The sequence below is a fragment of the Ursus americanus genome, chromosome 8 (assembly GCF_024610735.1).
Source record: "Ursus americanus isolate L20-20 chromosome 8, mUrsAme1.1.p, whole genome shotgun sequence".
In the NCBI taxonomy this organism is placed as follows: domain Eukaryota; kingdom Metazoa; phylum Chordata; class Mammalia; order Carnivora; family Ursidae; genus Ursus; species Ursus americanus.
Window position 1 is genome coordinate 81,214,704 of NC_142134.1, and position 27,689 is coordinate 81,242,392.

A 27,689-nucleotide genomic window follows, 5' to 3' on the forward strand; every position below is an offset into this window, starting at 1 on the left:
GGCAAACAGGGCACGTTGATTCCAAGGAAGCCGGGCGGGGGGGGGACACTTAGCAGGACACTCAGCTTCCAAGCCAGGCTTAGGGCTCTGGGCGCCTGGATGCGCAGGGCAGCAGCAGGTCACACCGCGGGCCACGCTCTGACTGGCAGCAGAGAGCCTCCTGCGCGCTTCTCAAGCCAACGATGGCTGTTTTCCGTCCCCAGAGACTCTCAGCTGCGAGGTGGGGGCTCCGGAGCTCGGCTGCATTTGTGGCACCCAGAACGTAGCACAGGACAGGAAGCCGCCTCCTCGCGGACGGGCAGCCTTGGCGGAGCCCTCTCCCCTCCCGGGCACACCGTGTCCACGTGGGCTCACACACCCATCTGAACGCCCGCAAACAGTGTGGGACTCTCCCTCGATGGCCTGGAGGGGGCCCGGGCTCACAGGGGCAGGTGCAGACCCTCTCCCACATAACCCGAGGTGAGAGGCAGAGGCACCCAGGGGAGACACCAAGACCAGCAAGGCCGGGGAAAATCAGGGCAGGCTGCCTGGAGAAGGAGGCCTGTGCCGAGAGAGAGGACAAGAAGGAATGGTGGGTGAAAGGCAGGACGCAGAGGGCTGGGTGCCACTGGCAGAGGTCCTCGGGGGCTGAAACGGGGTCAGAGGGGAGACTAGGAAGGAAGCCTGGCCTCTACACAGAGGCCTCTCAAAGCCAAGGAGGGAGCCTTGGCCCGAAGCCATGTGGACATGTCCCCAAGAATCAGTAGCCAGTTTTAGGGTTGGACCCACATCTTGCCCAGTCCACAGTCATCTTGGCGGGGAGAAGGAAGCAGGAAGGGGTGGAGGGTTCTGGAAGGCCCCGAGCCCAGCACTGCCCTTGGCTGTACAGGGAGGCTGCTCCCTCCTGGCCTCCGCCTCTAAGCCGTGTTTGTGGCGCACAGAACACCCAGCCCCACTCTGGCTCTGCGCGGCCCCTCACTTGGCTTCATCTTGTCCCCCCTTCACTCCCAACTCCTTCAGGCCATCTTAGAAGCCACCTCAAACCCCTTCTGGAACAGAGCGGAGGACGGATGAGCGCAGCCCTGGCTTCTCCTGCCTGCCCTAGGCGCCCCCGCCATCGTCCGGGCTCTGGCCACACCATGTGGGGCCCAGTTCATCTCTGTCCCTGCCAGGCTCAGGCCCCGCGTCCCCCAGCCCCTGGCCTCAGCGGAAAAGGTCTGTGTCCTCCAGCAGATCCTGATGCCTGGCTTCCCCCGCCCCCATGTCGGGGTTAGAGATGTCCACGGGGCCCGACGGGGAGGCGGGTGGACAGCAGGAGGACCTGTCCAGGACCATCTGGGAGTAGGTATCGGGATAGCATTGTCGGGGGTGGTCCTCAGGGCCCTATCCCGACCCAGGGAACCCTAAGGCCAGCTGGTGTGGGCCTTTCCTGGGGACCCTGCTTGCCCCCGGCCCTGCCCACCCCCTCCTGCTCCCAAAGGTCCACTCCGGGTTAGCCTGCAGGGCCTGGCCCCAGCAGGCATCATGTGTCTCTGAAGAAGAGTGGAGGATCTAAGCTCACAGGGCCCCCCAGCCCAGACACTCCACCAAGAAGATAAGGCACAGAGCTGACCCCTGACCTCCAGCTACCCACCCCCACCCTGGCTGAGGCCAATCTTCCCCAAACTTCAGCTTCCTCCAACCCTCCAGGCCTTCCCCTGGGTGACAGCCAGCTTCTGCCCAGCCCTCCCCTTCTATCTGGGCCTTGCAGGCCCCCAGTCTTCCCCTCACTCCCTGCCCATCACCAGGACCCTCACCCCAAGGACAGGGCTCCCTCCTAAAGTTGAGGCTTCAAGGCAGCCTGACCCTACCCACCCCATCCACACCCCCCTCTGGGAAGCTGGCCGCACCCTGTCCTCAATGCCCTGCCTGGGCCTGCTGCGCCCTGGCCAGGGCTCCTCCCGGTTCCACACGGTCACCCCCCACTGCCCGTGTCACCCCCTGTCCACTGCCTCCCACTATCCACTGGCACCTGCTGCCCTGTGGGGCTCAGAGCTCCCAGCTGGGCCATGACTACAGCCACCACGCCCCCCACTTCCCTCGTCCCGAAGCTGGGGCCTACCTGAGTGCGTCATCAAAAGGCCGGGGGGTGAGGCAGCCGCTCCCTAGACCAAAGAGAACACGCGTCAATCTGTCCATCTGGTTCCCACTCCTCCTGCCCCAGCCTGACAACCAGGATGCTGGCCCAGGTGTGACCAGGTCACTGGGGGCCCAGCCACCTCCAGGGGACACCAGCCCAGACTCCTCATCTCCCAGGACTCCAGCTGGCCCACCAGCCCTGACCCCCACTTGCCCTCCTCTGGGGAGAGGGCTTGGCAACTCTGACCCCCAGGCCAAGTCTGGGCCTGCCTGTTGGGGTGGATACAACCCTACTGGCCCCCGGCCTCTATCCATGGCTGCACGGCAAGGGGTATGGAGGGGCCCACAGAGGCCACCGGGATGAGCCGGGCCCCCGTGCTGCAGAATGGCTTCTTCCTGGTGCCTCATTGCAAGTGCGGAGGGACCCCCAGGAGGGAGGGGCCTTAGTGGCCTCGGGGCTGCAGGCAGGGTCTGACCAGGAGGGAGGGACCAGGAGGCCGGCACATTCGTTGCCACCTGGGCCTCGACCTCCCAAAGCCCTCGAGGGACGGGCCCCTGCCACCGCCCAGGGCGAGTAAAAGAAGAGATCCAGCATCCCTAGCGGTCTGGGGATCACAGGCCAGTGGCAGGGCCTCGGGAGGAGCAGGGAACTGGGATGGGGGTGCAGAAAGCCCAACCCTGCTCCGGGGAACATAGCTGGATGCCACAGACTCAAGACAGAGCACCCTGACCCCCGACCCCTGACGCTGATCCTGGCCAGGCTCAAGGGACAGTCCTGGGCACGCCGAGCTGGTCTCACCTGTCTTCCTGCACTAAGGAGCCCTCATGCGGGTCTGGGACTTGGGCAGGGCATATCTGACCCGTTGACGGGAGGCCAGCTGCCCGCCAGGAGCCCTCACACACAGGCCCCTGAGGTAGGAGGTCGGCCGTCTGCCCACAGGAGCCGCGGATCGATCGCTAACTGCCCATGGCCCCCCAAGACCGCACCTGCTTCTGGGGGCCAGTCCTGCAGACACAGCATCAAACCCACCACTGAGCACGGGCAGCATGCCCATCTACCATTTCCCCTTGCGGGGGGCCAGGGCCCTTGACCCCCAGGTCTGGGCTGGTGGGCTGCACACGCCCTGGAGAGACAAGGAGGGAGGACTCCTGGCACGGGTCTGCCAACTCCGGTTGCGCCCAGCCCCACCAGGCAAGGCCCCTGTGTTCCGGACCCCATCCCCAGAGCCACCCTGGGGTGCAGGGGAAGCTGAGGGACACCCCCTGTGGAGGGCTGGGCTCTCCTCCTCCACAACCACTCCATCCCATAAGATGCCTTGGCTGCCAACAGCCACCAGAGGGCCACGGTGGTCAGTGGCCCCTCCTGTGGGCCCTTCTTTCCTCTGGCTGAGGACTTCACGTGACAGCCCAGCCCCAACCCGCCCAGCGCCACGGCCACACCTGGTCAACCTGGCTCTAACAGTGCCTGAGCCCCTACCCGGGCAGCCCACAGCCCGTCCCTCCTGCCTCACCCCCAGACGGATTTCCCTGCAGTGCCAGTGGTCAGCCTCGGCTGAGGAACCCGGAGCCCACAGCTAGGATGCCCACCAGGGGCAGGGACCAGCAGAACGCCCCGCGCTGGCCCTCCCTGGCTTCCCATGCGAGGAGGCGGCAAACCAGCCGCTGGGGCCTCAGCGGGCTCTGGTCGCAGACGCCTGCCCACCCCCACCCCCGGCGGTCCGGGCCCGAGGGCCCAAGAAGTGCAGCAGGACTGAGCCCAGACAACGAGGGGCCCCGGTAGGAGCACACGCCACCCCCACCCCAGCCCCACTCGTGGTGCTGGCAGCTCACAGCCTTCTTTCTTTTGCAGTCAGACTGGCCAGGGCGCCTCGGGGGCAGAGGCGACAACAGTGGGTCTAACGACGGCTCCCGTGAACAGACATTTGCCCACGTGCACCTACCAACTCATTAGACCCTGTCTGTGTGCCCGGGAGGTAGGGATTGCTGTCCCCATCTATGAGGAGGAAACGGAGGCTCAGAGAGGTGTAGTAACTTGCCTGAGGCCACCCAGCTGGCAGGGAGGGTGCCGATCAGCCCCCAAAGCCTGGCTTTCCTCACGCTGCAGGGCACAGGAACCCCACCCAGAGCTCCCAACTCAGGGGGCAGAGCTGGCCCCCCAGCAGGGTGGCGAGCAAGGGTGAAAATGGGAGTGACAGGGCAGGGCGTGGGCCCCCGGGATGTGCAGATGTGAGGTGGGATCCCCGGAGCTCTGCCACCCGAAGTGGGGAGATGGGAGGGGGTGGGGGCTCCAGGCTCAGAGCCGGGACTCTCCCCGGCGTCACTTGGACACAGGGAGCCACCTGCCTGAGACCAAGTGACCACCGAGGACCTCACCATGGTCTCCAGTGAACAGGGGAACATGCCACACACGTGCACACACATCATGCAGACCACACACACACGTGCACAGGCACACACGTGTGCATTTGTACACACAGCATAGACATCACACCACGCACAAGCGTCTGCACGTGCACAAATGCATGTTCCCGTGCATGCACCACACAGGCACACGCGTGTGCACACATTCCTCACCGGACATGCACAGACACCATGCACACGTATACAGCAGATGCACACGGCACAGATACACGCACGCGCGACACACGCCGTGCACGACGCACATGCATGCACACGCGTGCACACACACGCATGTGCAAGTGCACACACACACACACAGGCCCCGTGGGCTGTTGGGAGCTGCCTCTCCATTTTCGGGCCTCGGTGCACTTGGGCTTAAGGCAGACTACACAGGCAGGGCCTCATGCTGCCCCTTGAGGGGGCTGAGCCCCCAGATCTCGGAGACAAAGGCCCCGCGAGGGCCCGGGTGGGAGGTGAAGAGGCTGGCAAATGGAAAAGGACAAGACGATAAAAAAAGAGTATTTTATTTCAGTCTAAGAATGTATTACAAACAGTGTCAGATTTTAAAAATGTCAGAGAGCAACAAAGGTCTTCAGCCGACAGTAAAGGTACAAAGCAAAATCTTTACAGATGAGCCGTCTGGCCCCCGGCGGGGGGCTGATTCCAGACCGCGCAGGACCACGCCAGCCCACGTCCAGAACCGCATGGGCACGGGCCCCGCCTCTCGCGGGTGCACGAAACTGCAGGACGAATGTACAAAACCAGGCAAGGCAGCCGCACCCCATGCAGGCGAGCAGGCAGACCACGGAGGGCGCGGAAGCTGCTCTGCCCCTGGGCCGCCCACGTGCCCTCCAGGTGCAAATGAACGGGCCCTCGGCGCCCCGGCCTCCTCTGGTCCCAGCCACTGGCCTCGGGCTTAGCCAGGAGGGTGGCCGGGGGGTGAGCTGTGGCTTCCAGAGCCTTCACAGGGCAAGCTGACCCTGCTGGGCCGGCCAATGGAGGGCCATCACCGCCCTCCTCCCCACTCCGGGGGGCCGCAGCCGGGCCCTCCCTGCCCACCCGCGGCCTGAGAGCCTGCAGGTTCAAGAACAGGCTGGTAGGCGAGCCACAGAGGTCCACGAGTCAGGGGATCCAGACCCACAAGTCCCTGCACCTCGTGAGCCTCAGTCTCCTCCCCTGTAAGATGGGCCGCCTGGCGCTGCCTCATGAGGCATGGGGCAGACAGGCAAGGCTCGTCCTGCACGCCCCGTGCGCACGTCTGTCCCGGGAACCCGGGTCTGCAGCTGCGCAGAGGAAGCCAACTCAGCGGACAGCCCCACTGCACACAATGGAGGGGACGGGTCTGAGAGGCACGGCACGGTCGTCCCCCAGTAGGCAGTGGAATAGGATAGGGAGGCGGCCTCGGCCAGCGAGGGGCTCCCAGCCCTCATCACCTCAAGGGCGTGGCACAAGCTGGCTAGGACAGCCCCTGCCTGTGCCCCCAGCACCTGACCCTCAGGCTTTGGGACTCTACAGGCCCCCAGCCTGCCCCCCTCCCCCAGAGCTTCCCGCTTTCCACAACACATTTCCAGCTGCAGGCCGCTGGGGCCTCTCTAAGTCCTGGGGGCCCACACTGCAGGCTCTGTTCCCCAGAGGGCAGGCTCTGAGGGTGTCACCCCTCCCTGCAGGCCCTCCCCACTGTGCCCACAGTCGCTGGCTTCACAGACAGCACAAAGGGCAGCCCCTCCCCTCCTGCCCAGAGGGACAGAACCCAGTGCCCGCAACAGCGGGCCTGGGGTGCAGCTCTCAGGGAGGGGGGTTTACCTTGAGTCCTCCACAGACCGGACAGGATGAAAAGAAAGCTGGAGGAGGCCCAGCGTGGGGGCTGCCTGCCTCCCAGCCCTCGCCAGGGGCCTCGCAGCCCAGGGCCTCCGTCGCCTGTCCCTGCCGCCTTGCACCCAGCCAGCCGGAGGGACACCCTGCGGACATCTGGCCACCCGAGTCCCCAGCCCCACTGTCACTGGGGCCGCCCTGCGCGGCCGGGGTCTGGTCCCTGGGGGCCTGGCGAAGGCTGCGTGGCGTGTCGTAATGGTGCCGCAGGGCCGTGGGCACTTGGTACTCAGCTGTCCCCGGTGGGCAGGCGCACAGGCTGGGCTCGGGCACCCCGGCCGCCGGCGGCAGGCTGAGCAGGGAGCCAAACTCGTCTCCTGCGCGCCACACGTCCAGGCTGCTGCCGGCACAGGACGAGAAGCTGCCCGAGTAGGAAGAGTGGCTGCCCGTGGCAATGCCGCTGTCCGACGAGCTCTGGCGGCCGACCTCCCGCAGCTGTCGTGGCCGCAGCGGCTTGGGGGGCGGCCTTGAGGTGCCTGGCACAGCCTCCCCGGAGGCCTGGGCAGCCACCAGCCCCGGGCCCTCCTGCGATGTGCTGGCCGAAGACGAGGACGGCTCTGGCCATGCCGTGAGCCGGCTGCCGGCGCTGACGTCCGAGTGGCTGGCCTCCGAGGATGAGCTGGACAGGCTGCGGTCATCCCCTGAGACAGAGCGCGGGGTGGTCGGGGGTGTGGATGCTGCTCTGGGGGCTGGGGCGGGCTCAGGGAGGGCTGGGGGCGACAGCAGCTGAGGGCCGAGGGCCAGCACTGTCCAGGCCCACCCCGCCTCCTCCCAGGCTCCCCCACCACCCGGAGCCTGGTGCGCTTGCCAGCCCAGCCAGGTCAGGCCCTCGTCGAACACCAATCCCTCACCCCTCCAGCCCCCTCTGGAAGCCGCGCCCTCCCCCCCGCCCCCTTGACCGCTGCCCCCTGGGAACCAGATGGGAGTCCCCATAAGGTCGCTGCTCAATGCAAATTGAGTCTCCCCACTTCTGGGGGGGCCGCCGTGCTCCCAGTGCCCCCCATGGGACTGGCAGCGGTCAGAGAGAATGGACAGACCCCGCAGGGCAGCTCCCCTCCCCAACCCCACCCCAGGCAGGGCCCTCGCAGGGCCGCAGCCCCTTCTGTCCATTTTGCAGCAAACTGAGAGTCGAGGGCTGCTCAGAAGGGGCCCTTTCATCTGGACACAAACAGTAAAGCTGGAGCACAAGAGGTCACGTCATGGCCTTAACCAGGCCACACGGCTACCAGACAGCAAGAATTCACACCAGCCCTCCCGGCTCTCTCCAAGCACCATGGCTCCGGTCAGGGCCGAGGACAGCACTCCGCGTTTGTGGCATCATGCGTGAGGGAACGAATGAGTGAGCAGAGGGGGAGTGAATGAACGAATGAATGACCAGGGGGGGAAGGAATGAATGAATGAACAGAGGGAAAATGAATAAATGAATGAGCGAGCAGAGTGGGGGAAAGAATGAATGAATGAGTGAGCAAGTGAGGGGAATGAATGAGTGAATGAGCGAACAGAGGGGGAATGAACGCACGAACGCACAGGAGCCTGGAGGTCGCCCCCCTCCAGCACCCCTCCTCCGCAGCCGCCAAGGCGCCTACCTCCGCTGCCGGGCCGGACCGCGTGGGCAAGGAGGCTGAGCCGCTTCTCCAGTTTCAGGGCTTCCAGGGCCTCCTGGGCCACCCGCTCCTCCGCAGCGGCAGGTCCCCCGGGGCTCGGATCTGCGGCAGAGAGGACAGTCGGCGGAGACGCAGCCTCGGTCCCCTACCCAGTACCCTCGGCCGCAGGTGGCAGGCCGCCGGGGACATCCCGGTGAGTCCCACACCACTGGGGCCACACGCCTGCTGGGCGTGCCTCGAGGCCACAGCAGGGCCACAGGGGACCCCTGGGAGTCCCAGCTCCTCCCCATGCCTGCACCCCAGCCACGGGACACCAATCTCAGGACGCCTGCCCCCTCCAGGTCCCCCAGCCACCAGCCCAGGTCCTGTGCCCCAAAGCCAGCAGGAGAGGCCCACAGTGGGGACGCGGGCGTGTCCTCCTGACCACTTCCTGTCTGGCAGCCGATGGGGCAGCGAGACGCTGGCGCTGGATGGACTCCCTGAGCCCCCTGTCCACATCTGCAAAGTGGGGGTGCAAGGAGAGTGCACCCCAATCGTGGTGGGACCGAGGTGGGAGTGTGCAGCGTCGTGCTCAGGGCAGGGCGGACCTCGGAACTCTCCCCTCTCCCCTCCCGACCGTCTGCGTGAGGCGGCCTGCCTCTCTGGGCCTTGGTGTCCATGTGGGTCCTACGGAGCAAGAGCGAACACAAGAGGACCCCAGAAAGGCTGGACGTGAGGCGGCTGACCCAGCGAAGGCCACATCTCAGGAGAGCCCGATGAGCACAGGGCCTCACCGCAACGCCAGCCAGGCCCGACCACATCCGCCCACCCACGCCGCTGCCCTCACACCTGTCCACACTGTCCTGCCCACACCCTGCTGTCTACATGGCACCTGTGGCTGCAAGGCAGGAGGGTGCCAGCAGAGGGCACTGCCACACCATCCAGCAGAGCCCAGACCACGAAGGCTGGGGCCACAGGAGTCACCAACTCCGTCCCCAGTCCATCCAGCCCTGGGCCTGTGTGGGGCTGTGAAGGTGGGCTGAGGGACTGTGCTGGGAGAGGAGGGACCTGGCCGGTCACTCGCTTCTGTCCTCCCCAGGTGGCCCTGAATGAGCCGCACTGTGGTGCCCTGAACACTTGCCGCGTGAACACAGGCCTTTGTCTCTCCTGCCTGGACAAGTGACAAGCCCCCCCTCACTGGGCCGTGGGGGGTACCGGCGATCCTGGGCACCACCACCCAGTGGGCCTTGGTCAAAGGAGGCTGCGGCGACAGGAACCAGCCTTCGTCCCTCCCGGGCTGTCCCCCAGGGGAGGACAGACCTTCCTCCAGTGGGAAAAAGGGACCAGGACCTCGGGGGTCCAGCCCTGCTCGCAGCCCCATAGTGCCTGGGGTAGCGTGGCCCCTCCGGCGTCCAGCCCCGTCCTGGCCCAGGGCTCGCAGAGAATGCACCCCAGTCGTGACCAGGGAAGGGGGGGCAAGAGGAGGTGAGCTGGGTGCAGGCTCATGCCCACCCGCCCCCCGCCGGTGAGACCCCACTTATCAGGCAGGCTCACAAGGCAAACCCCAGCCCACAGTCCCAGCCACGTGGGGCAAGGCCCCCACCCCATCTGGCTCAGGTGTCCGCGAGCCCCACACGGGGTCTCTGGCCTCTCGGTGCCCCACCTGGTGCTGCCACAGCGTAAGGGTCCCAACCAGAGGCCCCGCCCCCAGGGCCACACTCCCACACGCACCTGGGAGAACCGGCCGCAGCCCAAAGGGGCCTTTGGTTGGGGAGATGCCGCGGACAATGCAGTCGAACAGGAAGCTGATCTGCTCTCCCTCAGCTGACGACAAGAAGAAGACTCCGGCCCCTGCAGACGGAGGACAGACCCTGGTGTCCGCCTGGCCCAGCACCGGTAGGGCGGGACCGCTGCAGGACGGACCCCGGGGCCATCAGGATGCAGAACAAGGGGACCTTGAGCGAACCCATGAGACCGCACACAAGGGGGGGGGGGTTGCAGAGAATGTCCCCTAGCACCCGGATAGGCCTCTGCCTGGCCCTGGTAAACCCCACTCCGTCCTTTAGGCCCACGCATCTCGTCCCAGCAGCCGGGACGCACGCCTGGCCATCCCGGGCCCGTATGCACCAGCTCAGCCCAGGCAATGGTGCTGCGTGCCAGGACGGTGCGGGGAGTGGGCGTCCCGCCCAGCTGGTCCTGGCTCTAACTCGTCGGCCTCCCCTGGCCAGGACGGGATCTGGGGGTGCCTCAGGAGGACATGGCTGCAAGAGGAGGCCAGTGAGGGTGTCCTGGCTCTCCCAGGTGTCCAGGTTCATCGGAGGGGCAAGGGACAGGCCCGTCTAGAGCAGGGCTCACGTGCCAGGAAGGAGCTGGGGACCTCAATCTCGGGAGGTGCCCTCGGCCCGGGCTCCTGACCCGGGGCTGCTCTGATGCTGAGTGTCTGCGTGAGGTGGGCCTGCCCCACACGAGACGGCCGGCGCTGCTGTGGCCACGACACACCCCGCCCCTTTCACGGGCCCCCTCCTGGGTGTGTTTTCAGGTGAGAAACAGGCCCACGGTGGGAGGGTGGAGGCTGAGGTCTTGCCACGGGGGCCCCCAGCCAGCAGAGGGCAGGCCGCGTGAGTCAGCACAGCCCGGCTGCGCCCCAGGCCCAGCCACCCTCCTGCTGGGACGGAGCCCCGCCAGGGTGAATGAAATCCCTCACCACCCGCCCAGTGAATGGGGACACCAGGCCACGTGGGGCTGGACGCTCGGCTGGCGTCACCACACGAGAATGCCTCCGCGCCCTGCCCTCTGCCCGGCGCCCAAAGAAAGGCATGCTCGCTCCCGAAGGCCAGGTCCCAGGGGCGGACGGGGCGGGAAGGCGAATGCTTCCCAGTTAAGCCTCGGCCGCCGGCCACGGTCACAGCCGGTCTTCCCAGGATCCCAGGGGCTCGGGCCAGGCCCCCACACGGCGCAACGCCACCCCAGGGACTGGGGGGCCGCGGTACCCTCTGGCTGTTGGAGCTCCATCTGTTTAAGGTCCCCTGAAAGCAGGTGACAGGCCTGCTCAGAGATGAGTACGCTGAGGCCCAGAGGGGGCCAGAAGGAACTCAAGCCTGGCCGGCGGGCCACCTGGACACAACCGGCCACCGCAGAGCTTCCAGCCAGACGGATGGGCCTCAGAGCTGGGGCTTACGGGCTGCGAGCTGGTGCCCGGGCCCGGGGCTGAAGGGCAGGCGAGGAGAAGGCCGACCCACAGCGTCCCCGCCCGGCCGCCGCCCCACCCCAACCAGGGGGCCGGCCTGCCAGCTCCCACAAAGGGCCGGGCCTCTAATCCCGAGCTTACAGTCAGCTGGCAGAGGCCGCAGCACAACCAGTCCCCCGACTATAAAAAACCACATTACGAAGGGAGGGGAGCCGACGGCATTCCACCGGGCGTCTGCTGAGCGTCACGCTCCCCAAGACGCATCCGTGAGGCCTGGGAAAGCGGCTGCCACCCACGCACGCCAGGGAGCTGACCGCAGAGGTTCCTTGGGGACGGCACATGGCTCCGAGGGCCGGGCTGCCCGAGCCTCGAGGCGAGGCCTCCGGGACACAGCTTGCTGACTGCCGGCAGGCCCTCTGCGGGCTGCCCTCCCCCACCCCAGGCTTTGGGGACCCCGGGAGCTCCCTAAGCATGGGCAACAGGAGGTGGCCACTCCCGTCCCTCAACACCCCTCGGCCACCTGTAATGTCACTTCACCTATCGAGACTCCACTCACCTGACATCACTGTCCCTGACCCCTGAGCCCTGATGGTTCACTCGGGGCCGCTTGGAAGGAGCACCCCCCCCCCCCGGGTCACACCTGTGATCCTTCACCTGGCATGTGCCCTCATCTGCATGCTGTCCTGGCCGCCAGGCCCCACGTCCTACAGGCAGGGACCACTTCTGAACCATTGGGACCCCAGAGTCTCACCCAGGGCCACTGCCCACGGGACCCCAGCACTCAGTGGTGGAAAGAGGGAAGCAGAAGCGAGTGGACCTTTCCTACGAAAGTGACCTTTGAAGTGTCTGCTTGCTTGTTGGCAGGGAGGAGGCAGCGCCTGGCCCACTGTGCCACGCGGTCACTGTCCCATCCTGGTCCACAAGGCCCCAGCCCCAGGCAGGGTCCGTGCCTGAGGCCATCCTGGGCCTCCCAGCCAGGCCACCCACCAAAGCCACTGCCTGGGTGACCCTTCCGCCACACGGAGCAGTTCCCTGACCCACAGAATCACAAGCGAGGAAACAGCCGCCAAGTTCCGGGGTGCTTCTGGCTCTGTGATCACGGACACGGGGAGACAGGGATGGGGAGAGAGCGAGTGTGCTGAGCGGGAAGCCGGCGGCCCGCCCGGGCTGACGGCCACCTTCGGCTCTGGGCGGACGCTGCGGGTTCTCCGGGGGCCGCAGGCAAACATCACCAGCTCTACAAAGGCAGTTAGTCCTTAGGACGGCATCTCCAATGCCAAGGCTGTTGCACCCCGTGGAGAGTCCCCAGCCCCGAGAAAGAAACGCTCTTCCATTCAAATGTGCGATTTGCCCAGTTCCATGGGTGGATTCCTGTTCCGAGTTAGTCCAGATAACCTCCAGTGTCCTGAGCTCTGCACGTGCTTGGTGTCCCGGCTCCATGGAGACGAAAAGCACACAGTGAAGTCCTACTGGGGAGAGAGCGCCTGAAAGCATTTGGGGGACTTCCATGCAAAGAAGGTTCTAGAAAGCTCTGCCCAACAGGCAGCACCAACCAGCCTGGTGTTAGACTTTCCCTCAGAATGCAGCTGACCAGGACCCTTGGGTATCATTTTGCACAGGGCTCTCTAACACAGGCCAACATCTACTGATCAGAATTTCATTTCTCTCTGCACTGACTGCGAGAGGAAGGACCGAAGTTCAACGAAACACGTTCATTCAAAATCAGGTTTTAAATTTCCCCCGATGGACTCACCCCCCAGGAAGACTGATTGAAAAGAAAACAAAAACAACAGAACACAACAGCGGCTGGTGGGAACGTGGGGAAACCGGAACCCGGTGCGCTGGGAGGGGTCACCGTGGAAAACAGCATGGAGGGTCCTCAAAACATGACCGCAGAAGCGCCCGACGACCCAGCGGGCCCACGTCTGGTGTGCAGCCGAAGGAACTGAGAGCAGGCACGGAACAGACGCCTGCAACCCCGCGTTCATGCAGCGTCCCCTGACGGAGGGACGGATAAACAAATGTGGGCCATCCGTCCACACAAGGGAATGCAGTTCGGAGGACGGACATCCTGACTCCAGCCACCTCGCGGACGAACCCGGGTGACACTGCGCTCCATGCAACGGGCCAGCCACGGAGGGACAGGGACCCTGGGATCCCACTTCCATGAGCGCCGTACAGGAGCGCAATCCTAGACACGGAAGGTAGGTGGTGGGTGTCGGGGGCCGGGGAGGGGACATGTGGGCTGGAGTCCACTGGGGACAGAGTGTCAGCTGGGCAAGACGGAGGGTGGGGACGGCTGCACGACACTGAACGCACTTAATGCCTCTGAGCCATACTCCCGAGAGCGGTTCAAACGGTAAATTCGACGCATGTGTATTTCGCCAGAGTAAACACAAGGCCAACCATCCCCGCAGCCTCCCACCGGCACCACGGCACGACGCAGGCCGCGCTGGGCAGAGCGCAGGAACGCTGATGGGGAGCCCCGGCCCTGGGCTCCAACCCCGACAAGGCCTGCACCCCCTCTCCATCTCCCTGCGACACGGGGCTCCCTGCAAGGCCCAGCTGAGCCCCCTCCTTGGTGACCCACCTTCCTCTCGGGTGGCTGTGCTACCCTCGCCTGACGGCCACACCAGGCACCTGGGTGCTACACACTCAGGGAGAGGCTCCTCGGGGCAGGCCTGCAATCTTACTTTTCTCCGCATCTCCCTGAGTGCCAGCCGACAGCTGTGAATGGGACTCTGTGCCCGAGGACTGAATGTCTAGTGTTCGGAGATGGGGGAGGAGGCTACCCCCCCAGGAGGCCACACTGCCCATCCCCAAGGGCAGGGGGACACGGCGCCTTCCCCTTGGGCCTTTCTGCCCAGGAGCAAAGCCCCCCAAGGGGGAAGCCCGGGTCGTCATGCTGGACACTTGGGGCACCCAGGACCGGCCTGGGGCGCCAACCCCTAGTGAGCTTCAAGGGGCTGACGGGTTCCAGGCTCCCTCCCGCCCCCGGAATGGAAAATTCCCAGCAGAAGGGTGGAATCGACCACAAACTGTCTGCAGTGTGACCAGTGGTCTGGACCCAGAGAGCAGACTGCCTCTCCTCGTAGGAACCTGTAACTGTCCCCAGCAAATGACCCCAATTCATAACTGTCCCTCAACGTGCTGCCAAGGGGAAGGGAGCCAGGAGCCAGGACTTTGCATGGGCTGGACGCCTCCCTGTGGGCAAAGCACTGGAGCAGGCCCGGCACGGGGCAGGGGCTCCATTCTCCCGGGACCCTCACCCCAGCAAGTGCTCCTCCTTCTTCCCACCCACCCCAGGCTGGTCCTCCCTCTCTCCCCATTTCAACTCCCACGTCGTTAACATTCCTGCGATCCCGGGTGACCCCCTCGCCCACCCACATGTGCTGCTGCCTCAGCCTCAGACCACATCCAGAGGTTTCTCACAGCCCGCGGCGTGGCCCCCCACCTCAATCCCTCCTGCACCCTGGGGCCAAAGTTATCACCCTACACAGATCTGTGGGTGGCACTCCTCTGCTCAAACACCTTCGATGGCTCCCTGCTACTCTGGGAAGACAGTGCAAACTCTGGTCCAGCTTCCTGGGCCTCTGTAACCTGGCACTGCTTCCTCCTTCTCCAACCTCGCCTCTGCCACCACCACCTAGCAGGGTTCCTGCACACACTGTGCGGTCACCTGTCCATCCTGGGGTCAGAGATCAGGGCTTCAGACAGCTCTGTCAAGACCGCCCAGCACGCAGACCACAACGTCCACCCACCAGTGGACTTAGCAGAGCTGGACAATGCAAATGTTTTAAATAAGCAGCAAGAGAGCTCCTCCTGGTTTACAGCTTCACGCTTACACGCTTAAAAAAATCATTCAAAACAAAACTGAATTGCAATAAAAAAATTTTTTAAATGCATTTGTAAAAAAAAAAAAAAAGTCATTTAGAAATGCCCACCGTGTCCCAAGGAGCCGGGCACAGCGGTGGAGGAGGGGTCGGCACAGAGGCCGGCACGCAGGACGTGGGGGGACGTTTCTGAGGGCCACTATCCACGACGTGTCCCTGCCAGAGGCTCGGGACCTTTCTGCCACCTGCTGAATTCCTCCGCATCTGAGGACCTTGATCCCTTGCAAATGCAGCTGGCTCACGTGGATGTGGAAATGCCCTTGAAATGCCCTTGACAGGAGGACCCATCAATGCAAGGGATGGAGACCTCCTCTGGGCCCCCTCCTAGAAGCTTCCATTCACCCTTCGGCTCAGCTCATACACCCCTCCCCAAGGCCTGCCCTCCCTGGGCTCTGGGCAGTCCCCCCTTCTCCCATCCTCTGCTCCTGCCCCGAAGCCCTAGCCACACACAGTGGGCCGCCACCAACCCAGAGACAGAATCAGGCCACCCTGGGAGACCCTGGACTCCTGGCCAACAAGCCCACTCCCATCTGACTCTGGACCGGCCACTGTCTGCGTGGAGGCACAGAGAGGAAATGCCCACCTGGGAGGCACCGAGAGCCACACCACCTGGCCTGGCCCTAAGAGGCCTCCGCCCAACAGCCCCGGTCATACCCACCCTGACGCCCCCCCACACCCATCAGAGCACTGAGCGCTCTGCCTCGCCCCCCAGGGCCTGACCCCACCTCCACACCCTTCAGGGCACTCGGGGTGGGCAAAGGGGGCCGGGGACATGTTCCTGTTCTCTGGAGAGTTGTCTGTGGCCAACGGCCAAGGGGGTGTGGTTCTGGGGGACACAGGGGCCTGGCTGGGACTGTACCGGGGGAGGGAGGGGATGCTAATTCCTTACACCCAGACCTGCCAGGGCCTTCCGATGACTCTAACCCAGCTCTCTGTCCTACAGATTAAACGTGCCCAGGGCCACAGGCCCACCAAGATCCAAATTCTAAAACATCACAGTTAAGGTGACCCATGCCGTGGACTGAATGATGGTCCCCAAAGTGTAGGTCACACCCCAAACCTGGGACTGTGACCTTACTTGAAACAATGGTCTTTAATCAAGTGAGATGAGATGAGGTGGTCCTGGGTTATCGGCCGGCCCTAAATCCCACGACTGGCGTCCCACAGAGAAGACACGCGGAGACGGCCGTGTGAAGAGACGAGCCGTGGCCACAAGGCCGTAGCGCGGGGGGCCACCCGGGGCCGGAAGAGGCAGGCAGGAGCCTCCGGAGGGAGCCCGGCTCTGCCCACACCTCGACTTTGCACACGACTGTGAAGGAATCCGTGGTTCTAAGGCCCCAGTTTGTGGCCGTTCGCTACGGCAGCCCCAAGGTCCTGACGTCCCTGCCGGCATGCCTAAGTCCTGAGCGGCGGCGGTCCCCCGCGACGGTCTAACACCCAGCCTGTGTGGGCAGAGCCCTGGCAAACTCGCCCCCGAAGAACAGAGCTCGGCGGGATGGGCCGCAGTGCCCCCGCTGTTCTTCCACGCTGGCCGACCGGGCGGCCTTGGTCAGCGGCCCCCGACAGCTCGGCGCTCCGGGATGCCGAACCCCGATCAGCATCCCGCCACGGGGCCGGGCACCCCCCTCCAGCCCCGCAGGCCCGGCTTGCACGGGAGCGGCCGCGGGACGGCCCCCCCAGGGCTCCGCCTGGGCTCCTGGCAGCCCCGGGAAGTCACAGCTGCCCAAGTTCCAGCCTCTGCCGCCCTCCCAGCAGCCTCGGCCCGACGCCCGCGATTGTTCACGGGCAGGAAAGAGCCCACCCACGCCGAGGCGGAATTTTAAACTGGAGGCTCCATTACATCACGTCCGGCAAATATGAGGGTCTCTGAGGAAACGGGTCGTCCTGACTGGCCTCCCTCAGGACACACGGTGGCACCACCCCCAGGAGGTCTGCACCCCATTCTCCCTCTTCCAGGACCCCCATGTGGAGGAGAGCTGGTGGGGGGAGGGCTGCCCCGGACCCAGTGCCCGGTGGCCCAGCTCCGACCACCCACACGGCTGGGTGCCCTCCCCCTCCACTGCTCTGGACCCCAGAGTGCTGCCCCCCCCCCAGAATGTGCCAGAACAAGATGCCCTGGGGCACATCCGGCAGGGAGACCTCCAGCTGGTATCTCACCCACCCCCCCCCCCCCCGGCAGCCCAGAGCAGGTGCCCCACAGCTGTGCTGACTCGCACTCAGAAACCCCAGGGCCTGGCTTGCCCACCGACGGCTCGGGGGGCCACGCCCAAACCGCCCCACCCCACAAACCCACTGAACCTCGCTACCCCACGCCCTCGGCCTGCCTTTGCATCTTCAAACACTTCCCCTCCCCCAAGCCCAGGACCCCGCCCATCAGAAATTAAGGTCTGGCTGCCTTGGGCAGGCACCTCACCTGCCCGTCTCTCTCTTACATCCTCGGAGGCAGGGCCTCGCCAGCGGCCCCACAGGCCTGGCTCCCACCACGAGACCCGCTGCCACGTGGCCCGTAGGCCTCCCACCCTGCCCATCCTTTGCAGAAGGAGGGGCCCAGCCCACCAGCATGAACACGTCCTCCAGCACAGTCCCTCCGCCGGGGAGATCTGGGCAGGACCAAGGTCCCGGAGCCCGTGGACCCACCCAAACCTGGCCGTACGGAGCATGGGCCAGACCCTGCGATAGGCCCCTTGCTGCGGGGGGAGACTGCCTGTGAGGGATTAGCCCCCCTATACGGAGGCGGGACAGAAGGAGAGGTTGCCAGCCACTCAGAGCCTCCAGGTCCCCCCCACACAAGGAAGGAGGCCACGATCCCCGTCTGGCAGGGATCCCAGGCTGAACTGAGATGGCTGTGCAAGCTCCCACCCGGACTCCACTCTCCAACCCAGCGCACTGGCTGAGGTCATCCCGACCACGGGACAGGTCACCAGGAGGCCACCGGGCCACGCGGCCAGCCCTGGGCAGCCAGCGCTGGTGGGCCTGGGCTCCTCGGGAGAGAGGAGAGAGAAGAGGGCTCGTGCCCCTGAAGCCACTGCCGGCCCGGACATGTGCACACGGCCACGCTTGGAGAGCAGTGCACGGGGCGTCAGCACATCCTGTCCCCGCAGCCGGAGGAGCTCTCGGCTCTAGGAGGACCCCGGCCTGCGTTCAGCTCACCGGCACACTTCCGCTAACGCTCTCCTCCCCTGGGCGCCACCACAGCCCCCAGCGTGAGGGGCTTTGGCACTTGGCCCTCGTCTGCACCTCAGGGCAGCTCTCCGCCTGCCCCGCCCCTGGGCGTGGGGGCCCGAGGACCACGGGAGTCGGTATGGCCACGAGGAATCCTTGGTCCACATATGTGTTCTCGGCACATCCTCGATAAACATGCACATTCTTTTTTCCCTTTTTCTCTTTTTCATTAAGTCGGAACATGAATGGCTCTGGGGCTCTGTGACTTCAGACACAGGGCCAAGTACTGTGACGGGCAGGCCTCACCCGGGCTCCGGGCGCCCCGTGGGTGGGCTGCGTGCCCCTCCTCCCACCCTCAGCGCCCTGGGCTGGACAGAGGCAGCAGGGGTCTGGCCTCAGCTGAGCACCAGGTTTGGAGCCTGCACGCCCTCGAGATGCCAGCGAGGGCAGCACACAGTGGGGTGGGAGGCTCCAAGCCACGGGTTTCGGGGGGAACCGAGCGTGGGAGCAGCCTGAGGCCCAGGGCGCCCACGGCCCCGCATACTTACAGTACCCACACCTGGTCCCGCCTTCAAAGATGAATCCGTTGGGCACGGCTCCGTAGCGTCGGAGGTCGGACAGCTTCCACTGCCCCATGACGGCCGGGGGGACATCCCTGGCCACCACAAGGACGTCATTGCAGAGGTGAAGGGTGGCGGGGCCGCTCTCCAGCTTGGTGCCTGGCGCCACAGTCACGTGGAACCTGTGCACTGGGGGTGGGGGAGGGGCGAGAGGGCATCACCAAGAGCAGAGGCCCCGGGGCGGGGGGGCAGCTCCGGGGTGTCAGCGCCAGAGGCAGGGCTGACCCCCACCCCGGCCCGGGCAGCACGCCCCAGCCCACGGGGGCTGCACTCCCCACTCCGAGGCACCAGACACTACCCTGGTTCACAGGCACCCTCCCTGTCCTAACAAGGCCGACTTGACCTCGGCGAGCCCCTGGGAAGCCCCCAGCTCAGGCACGAAACACTCCGCGGCGAGGCCAGTGATACTGTCATGATTTTTTTAAACAAAAACTAATGCGAAAGTCTGTGATGAACGAAGTATCAAATTGTTGAATTAAAACAAGGCTGGTCAGGGTTGGGTGGGTCAGGAAAGAAGGAGAAGGTAGGGCGGGCGCAGAGCCAAGGGGAAGGCAGGGAGGGCTCAGGACAGGCTAAATTTCGGTATTTTGCTCATCACAGACTGTGCATTTGATCCTGAGGGTTTTAAAGACTGTGTTAAAATGTCATTGATCTTGACGGCTGTGTTTCTTGGCATCTGACATGAGGCCCTCACTGGGGACCAGGCTCTTCTTCCCCAGCTCACTGGGGCCCCCACCTCTGCACCCTGCCCGGCCACCCGCAGAGCTGCACTGGCCTCCCTCGCCTCCCTCGCCTCCCTGGCTCAGGCACAGAAGCCACCACACCCCTGGTGGGCAACGCGGTGGGACCGAGGCTCTGCGGCCTCGCCCCCGCAGAAGCCCCAGCTGTGGGCTTGGGAGGACAGGCTGGGGAGCAAAGGGCGGCACTTAGGAAGGTCACTGTGCTCTGACGGAGCCCCCTCGGGGTAATGGCCGTAGTTGTAACTAACAGAATCGAGTCAGGGAGCTCGGAGGCCCCGCGGCCCCAGTTGCTCCCGGAACCCCCTCACGGGGCCCGAGCGCCTCTGGGCAGCACCGCATCCTCCCAGACCGCGTGCCCAAAGCACAGCGTCCAACGGGGGAGGTGCTCGGCAAACACGTCTCCTTCGTGCCCTGGAGTCACGTCACGGCTCTGGCAGCCTGTGGGTGAGGGTCCCACGGGACATTTAAGGACGGGGTCTGTCGCCCTGGCCTCACTCACCCTCGCCGAGCGCATAGCGGATCCGGGCGTCCCAGGCGCACATGGCCTCGCGGCTATCGAAGCCCAGCATGACGGCCTGGGACAGGCAGATGATGGCCAGCGTGTGGGCCAGGCCCTCGTAGGGCAAGCCGGGCTCCAGGCCACAGATGTCCTCCAGCATCAGGCTGCTGCGTTCCCGGAGGCCCTTGGCTCGCTCCGCCTTGTCCTTGTAGGCCAGCATCAGCAGACAGTCTGCGGGACGCCGGGCAAGACACGCGGTACAGGCGGTCAGCAGCACTGACACCGCCCCCCAGGCCCCGGTACCCCCTGCAGAGGCCGCAGCACGCCTGGAGAGTTCCGGGCTTGGGGTGTGACCCTGGCCAAGCCACCAGCCGCTCTGGGGCAACGTCTCCTCGCACGCAAACGGCGTCTCCCGCCCTGCGCGGCACACAGGTCCCATGGGCAGCAGCCAGCCCAGAACACTCCACAGCCAGGCCTGCCCACCTGACTCTGGCCCCATCCCCCACCCCTGCATCCGCCCTGCCCCAGGCCCTGCGGCCCCCGCAGGCCACTCTCAGGGGCTGCAGGGCCTCTAGGAGCCGTGGCAGGTGGCCTGTGGGGACAGGCGGAGAGCTGGCCACGGCCTCGAGCCCTCTTCCTGCTGCACACAGACCCACCGGGCCTCCTGGATCCCTCGTTCTCCAGGGTGTGGGCTCTAGCCCTAGGGGGGAGCCACTGGGCCTTAGGTCTCACTGCCGGCCCCCATGCCGGCCCACCCCCAAGACCAGCGGGACTGTCCCTTCCCCCACAGCAGGTGACATGCCTCTGCCCTGGAGTTCCCGTCTTCCCTCAACATCACAGTCACTGTCCCTGTTGTCCCAACGGAATCCCAATGGGACCACGAGGCAGAGCCCACAGTGGCCCTTAGCCCCGGGCACAGCCCCAAGGCCCTCCACCTGCACCGCCCCGGGCACACCTTGGCCGGTCAGATGGCGCCTGTCCCTCCTACAAGCCTGCCTCGCCGTCCCCCCACCCGCCCAGGCCCTGCCATCGCCCATCTCCTTAGCGTCTGAAATGCTTTTATCAGAAACACGCACAGATGTTCCCATTTTGAGGGGGAAAAGCCCAGAGCCCACAGAAACCCACGCGCTCCTCTGAGCCTTCCCGAGTGTTCGCTGCTCCCAAGAGCGGCCCGGAAAGAGGCTGCGGGTTTAGACAACTCCCTTTGGAAATTCCAGGCCGGGCCAGCAAGGAATTAGTCACACAGGCTGCAGAGGGCCAGGGTCACGATGGAGACGGCACCCACCTCTGTCACCAGCGGCCTTCGAGCACAGAAAGCACTGCAGGAAGGGCCCCCCCACACAGGACAGGGAGCCTCCGCGGACTGCAGGATGGCCGGCCTCAGCTGGCGGCTCCTGGGATGGCCACCTGCGCGCCCCTAGACACAGCGACCACCACTGCCCCTCCTCTCTCTCTCCACAGGCTCCGGGATACCCCGCAGCGGGTTTTCTGTGCAGAAGTCGGTCCTCGTCTATTTGCCGTCTCCAGCCCCACAAACCCTGAAAGCGGGCTCTTGCGGGCAGGCCCGTCCGCTCACACGCAGGGAGGGCGTGAAGCCATCTATCAAATGAAAGCCCATTCCTTTAGCTGTGGCCTCACCCGCCCAGCAGAGTGAGACCATCACCTCCTCGTTCTAGGAGTTACGCTCTCAGGAATAGAGCCACAAGCAGGGTCAACACAGCTTTCCGTGAAGGGCCAGACAGGAACTCTGGCTTCACGGACAACGCGGCATCCGCCACGGAGACCTAACTCTGAAAGCAGCGGAGCGCCATGTGAGTAAACGGCTACGCTCCGGTGACACCTCACTACGGAAACCAGCCTTGGGCCAGGCTGGGCTCAGGGTGGTGCTTTGCCAAGTCCTGGTCTACAGCAGTTTGCCAGCAACGCCAGGGTGCCCCACGCCTCCCTGATGCCTGCGGCGGCCGGGCGGGCGCCCACCTCAGACGTGCACACTCGCGAGGCTGGTGGGGGCCACACGCGGTGAGAACTGGTGTTGCGCCCTCCTTCCACACCTGCTCCGTTTGAGGGGCAGCCCGCAGCCCCCTCTGTGCGGAGATGAGAAAGCGCCAGCACCCTCGCCCATCTGCAGCGGGCCGAACGGGCCCCCGGGAGGTATGCCTACGTCCCGACCCCACACCTGCAAGCACAACCTCATGTGGAGAAAGGGTTTCTGCAGATGTCATCAGGTTAAGGATGTCACAGTGAGGTCATCGCGGATTATCCCGGCGAGCCCTAGCCCAACAGTGCGGGTCCTACAGGAGACAGACCAGAAGGCAACGCACAGGGAAGGACAGCCCCAGAGTGACACGGCTGCAAGCCCCGCAGCACCTGAGCCACCAGGAGCTGGAAAAGGCCCTGCAGACACCGAGTTTGGATATCCCGCCCCTGGGACAGGGAGAGGGCAGATCTCTGCAGCCCCAGGAGACTCACACACCCCCAAGTCACTGCTCACGTTTCTAGATTGGAACCAAACAGGCTGAGGGACGCGGCTGTGACACGCTCCCACCTTCTGCCCCGGGGGGAGCTAACCCGGGTCACCGCCTGGTTTCGGCTCGGGCAGCTGGCATCCACCCCACGCTCAGTGCCCCCAAGCCCCAGCAGCACGGGTGGGAGAGGGGTGGTGGGGAGGGGGCCAAGTTGGGTGCAGCACGTGTGGGGCCCCGGAGGGCTCTGGGACTGCAGCTGCTCCCACCCCTCTCCCCTCTACGTCACCTGGGGCAGTAAATGGATCCTATTTTTAAAACCCCTTCCCTGGGAGTGCTATTTCCCACAAAGCGGCTGCACCAGCAGGCATCAGAAGAATGGGAGTTCTCAGGCCACAGCCCGAGACAGAGCAGGGAGCCCAGGAGAGACCGCAGCAGCCCCTACAGCACCCCTGCACACACACGGGGCCAGCAGGCCGGAGCCCGCCCCCGCTGGACAGCTCAGCCCCCCTAGGGCCCCGCCTGTCCCAGGAAGCCCAGCAAGACCGGTCCCTTGGTGAGGTCTCCCGGTCGGCAGCTCAGGAAGCACACCGGGCCACCCCACTCCAGCAGCCTCTGTCGGGCTCCTGCCCCTGCGGCTGCGTGGGCCCCGCTCATGGCAGGAGATCTGAAGGGGGCGGCCAGGCTGCACCGGGGCTCCAGGGGCAGGACACGGACTGTCCACAGGGCCCGGAGGGGGTCTGGGCGGGGGCAGCTGGCAGCCCGGGGCCGGGGGGCGGTGCTCATGGTGGTAATGAGGTAAAGCAAAGCAGCGAGGACTGGCACGTGCACACACAGGCAGACACACGGACACACACACACTCACCAACAAGCACGCACACACGTATGCCTACCCGCCCATCCGCACACACACATTTACACACTCCACCTCGCTCTGTGGCTGCTGAGCCCCTCCAAGGGCACGGGTGCCACGCGGGAGACTGGCTGACCCCATTCAAACCCCATGTCCACGACCGACGACCCAGGCCCAGCCTGCCTTCCATCTGAGGAATGGACACCACCCAGCTAGCCCAGACCAGCTGCTAACACAGCCCTGGCCCCCCGCAAACGGTACCCTGCCAGCAAGCACACAGCGGCCTACCCGGGGCCCCAGCCCCTCGCCCCTAAGACCACGCCGCCCTCCAGCGACCGTACCCTGCCGTGAGTGAGGGCGGGATCCAGGACCCATCAGCCCTGCATGAGGTCCTGCTCTCTGAAAGACCCCCTGCTGGGATCCCTCAGAGCCCACCCACGCCTCCCACTCTGAAGCCCTTGGTCGGGGTCATTCTGGTCAGCAGCCAGGGGACCCAAGGGACAGAGCCCAGGCCCCCCAGAGCTGACACCCGGGAGGGGAGGTGGTCAAAGGATGCTGCTACAGGAAGTGAGGGGATGACAGCGGCTGCAGGGGCCTGAGCGCGGGGCTGAGACCCTCCCAGACGACACAACAAAGAGGACTCCCAAGTGACACCAGAAGCCAGTGTGGCAGCCCCGCAGGGATCAGTGCTGTGCTGGAGGGAACAGCCAGAGCAAAGGCCCAGAGGCAGGAACCCAAGGGCCTGCGGGCAGGAGAGGGAGGGGGAGAGTAGTGGAGGGTGCCTGTCTGGTCAGGAGCCCTGGTGAGCCTGGGGTGACAGCAGAGGCTGGTCAGGCAAGAGGAGATGTTGGCCTAGGCTGGGCCAGGCTCTGCAGTAACCATGGCAACAGCGGGAGGGGAGCCCTCCCCACAGGACATCTCCGTGGCAGATGTGGCCGAGGGAAGGAAGCGCTGGCTGGACTGGGGGGCAGGGGGCGCCCGGGGAGGGGGCCGCGGGGGCGGGGCTTGGGCCGGTCCCTCCTGGACACGTGAGCTGCAGAAGCCCATCGGGCACCACGCACGCGGGCGCTGGACACAGGCGTCTGCAGATGTAAAAATAACTGTGGGGTCATGAGCCCACAGAGGTGCTAACAGCCAGGGGCTGAGAGCCTGGGGGAGGGTGGGCTGGGGAGAAGCACACGTCCGGCCTCCGGGCCAGGGGAGAAGCCGGGGCAGGAGGGAGACGGAGGTCCACACCCACGCGGACGCAGCAGGAGGAACGGCTGCAGTCAGTCCTCCCATCACAGTGACCTTGACGCAGTGCCTTCAGCTGAGCCGCTAGAGCCCCAGGGGACCCTGCTGGGGGGGGTGGCAGCCTGGGAGCAGCCCGAGGCAGCTGAGGACGGGGCTGCTAACCAGGCCGAAGCCAGGGGGCCCGGCATCGAGTGCGGGCCCGGCCCGTTCAGGATCCGACTCAGGAAGGAGGCAAGATCCCAGCGTTCACGGGGGGGGGGGGGGGGGGGGGGGCGTGTGCAGGGCTGTGCGGCGCTCGAGGGCGGGCCACCGTGAGAGCACGGGCTGTGGGGGCTCAGCCCTCCGCCCACGAGGCCCCGTCCACCCTCAGCAGGTCCCATGGCTGGAGCCCAGCCAAGACTGGTACAGGACACAGAGCGCGTGTGGGCAACCCCGAGATCGGAGCCTGGCGCTCCAACTCCCAGTCCTGAGCTCCGGGGCTTCAGGGAGCCCAGGCCCCCTTCTTCGAGGTCTCCACGGGGACAGAAAGGCTGGCCCCACTCACACTCTGTCCTCGGGCTGCCTGCCCAGCTGGGACTGAGACATCACGCCCATTCCCGGGACACAGACCCTCCCCCCAACCACCACGCAGTGCCGGCCCTCTTGGAATGCAGCCGCCTTAGAGAAGCCGCTGACAGCCCGCTCCCGGGTGAGTCTGCAAGACCCCAGGTGTTGCTGAAAGTAGCTGGGCTCACAGCCCCCACCAGGCTGCCTGCAGTGGTGATGCGGGTCCCTGCCCCCAGGACTGGGGGCAGGGGTGGAGGGAGACTCTGAGTCCAGGGACGAGAGGTGGTAGGTGCAGGCGGGGGCCTACATTGCATTGCCCTGCATCCCCTCCCACCATCCACGTTCTCATGCAAGGCCCTGCCTAGAGTGTCCACCCCTCTCTCCTCCAACAATCCCCCTCAAACCCAGTCCCAGTTCCGGTGCCGGAGGCTTCCCTCCCCAGGCTCCTTCGGTGCTCTCCACACCGGGCCTGCCTGTTCTACTGCTCCTGCACACACGGGAAGGCCCAGGAAAGGCTCCATGACCACCGAGGCCTATAGACCCAGATTCTGGATGCGGGGGACCCCTGCAAACTCCCGGCAGTGCAGAAAGGCCCCCCTCCGCAGGCAGCTGCTCTCCGGGGTCCAGCAGGGAGCTCGCCTCTCAGGCAGCCCTCTCTGATAGGGAGGTAACATCCACCGCCCAGGTCCACAGAGGGACAAAGACCACCTCTGGGCTGCTCTTCAGGCGGGCATCTGCCCCAAGAGCCTCCCTGGAGGCCCACACAGGCCCCGCTCACCCCCGTCCACCAAGCAACAGCCCAGGCTGCACCCAGCCCTGCCTCCAGCCAAAGCTGTCAGAGCCTCCTCCGTGCCACCAGGGCCCTGGCCCTGCTGCCCCCGCCTTGGCCTGGCCGGGGCCTCTGCGTTCCCACCTTCTAGGGGCCGCTCGGTCTCCCCAGCCCCTACACCTTGTCGACCAGGCTTCCCCTGGACAAGGGCCCCCGGGGCACCAGGTGCAGGGTCTGGGCGTGAAGAACTGACAGGGTGAGTAAGCAGTCCAGGGAATCTGGGCCCCCTTGGAGGGGGAAGCTGAGGCCCGAGCACGAAGCGTGTCCATGACCACAAGTAGGCCCTTGGGTGGCAACTGTGAGCAGGCTCGGCACGGGGAACCAGGGGACCCGGGAGAGGGGGCAGGGAGGGCGTCCCCCACCCAAACCTTCCTGGGAAATGACAGACACCCCAGGGGCCCCGGAAGACATTCTGGCAGCCCCACACGTGTGAGGCAGTATGCACTCACACCCCCAGCACCCCACACAGACCCCGGGGTGCCTGGGCCTGTGCCAGGACACCTGTTTCCTGGAACAGCTGCAGGCCCGCGGCTCTGAGCCTCCCAAACGCACGAGAACGGCTCACGGAGGCCAAATGCTCACGTCGGGGGCTCGCGGCCGGCCTCCTCCCAAGCTGGGGGTGCTGGCCCAGGTGAGGGGGGCTGGGTAGTGCCAGTCCGTCCTCCCCACCCCAACACAACCTGGCCTTGTCTCTTCTCAGACACAGAAGCACCACTGTTCCTACCTGGTGGCCTAGCCTCTGCTCCCCCTGGGGAAGGAGGGAGGGCCACCTGGGTCCACACCGCCTGGAGGGTCCCATCGGATTCGGATGCAGGGGCACCACTCAATCCCCCCAGGCGCACAAGGGTGGCACCTCCCGGGGTGCTCCTGCCGCCTGTTGGGGGAGGGGGAACAGCACAGCTGCACTTGAGCTTCTGACCCCAACCCCACCCCCCACCCCACCTCGCTGCCCCTCCCGTCCCTCCGGCCTCAGTCTGCCTTCCGGGGAAGGCGGGGGTGCGGGAGGGTCCCGGCATCGGTGTCGGGGCGCCGGGGGCTCCCGGCAGGAGCAGGCCGAGGCGGCGCTCTCCGCTCTCCGGTTACCGCCCGGCCGGCGCCGCCGGCTATTTCGGGCGAGCTGGCCGCGCTCCGGGCGGCCCGGGCTCCGGAGGCCGCGGCGCCCGCCGCCCGCCCGCCCGCCCGCGCCCCGCGCCCCGCGCCCGCTCACCTGCCACCGGCGACGGCTTGCGCAGCACCAGCCACCTAGTCTTCCACTGCGGGGACAGAGGGAGCGTAAGCGGCCGCCGCGCCCCGCGCCCGCCCCGCGCCCGCCGCGCGCCCCGACCTTCTTGCCGTCCCGCAGCTTGACCTGGCCCTCCACCAGCGCCGCCTCGGTCATCTTCTGTCATGGTTCCCGCGGCGCCCGCCGCCCCGCGGCCGCGCAGCCCAGGGTCACTTTCAAAATAGCTCGGGGAGGGCGCTGCGCCGCGGGCCGGCGGGGGGCGGGGGCGGGGGCGGGGCGCGGGCGGGGCACCTGGGGCCACCTGAGTCCGCCGCCGGGCGCTCAGACGGCGCGCCCCGGGCCCCGCGGGGTGGGGGCGCTTCTCATCCCGAAGTAAAGGAAACAACCTGACCGCTCGGCGACGTGTTCAAAGTGCGTCTTCAACCGACCTGGCTTCACCCTCTGGCACCTGCCCGTCCCACCATCCCAGGGCTGTCCCCAGACACCCTGACCAC

General features: G+C 65.9%; 1 protein-coding gene across 7 annotated transcripts in view; it reads right to left on the reverse strand.

Annotated features, from left to right (window-relative positions):
* DOK7 (docking protein 7) overlaps window positions 1–27,414 on the reverse strand; it is a 29,947-nt gene extending 2,533 nt beyond the window's left edge. Inside the window, exons 1-9 of one of the 7 annotated variants that reach the window (XM_045770860.2) lie at window positions 27,322–27,404; window positions 27,181–27,226; window positions 26,698–26,847; window positions 20,051–20,281; window positions 18,740–18,940; window positions 9,681–9,800; window positions 7,953–8,072; window positions 6,301–7,007; window positions 2,081–2,123 (exon numbers count right to left, since the gene is read on the reverse strand). In XM_045770860.2, coding sequence (XP_045626816.2) covers window positions 2,081–2,123; window positions 6,301–7,007; window positions 7,953–8,072; window positions 9,681–9,800; window positions 18,740–18,940; window positions 20,051–20,281; window positions 26,698–26,847; window positions 27,181–27,226; window positions 27,322–27,351 — 1,648 coding nt within the window. In that variant the 5' untranslated portion in view covers window positions 27,352–27,404. Of the gene's footprint in view, window positions 1–2,080; window positions 2,124–6,300; window positions 7,008–7,952; window positions 8,073–9,680; window positions 9,801–18,739; window positions 18,941–20,050; window positions 20,282–26,697; window positions 26,848–27,180 lie in introns of all 7 variants that reach the window. The other 6 variants (XM_087864322.1, XM_045770862.2, XM_087864321.1 and 3 more) reach the window with 6 other exon arrangements.
* Window positions 27,415–27,689: the final 275 nt, after the last annotated feature.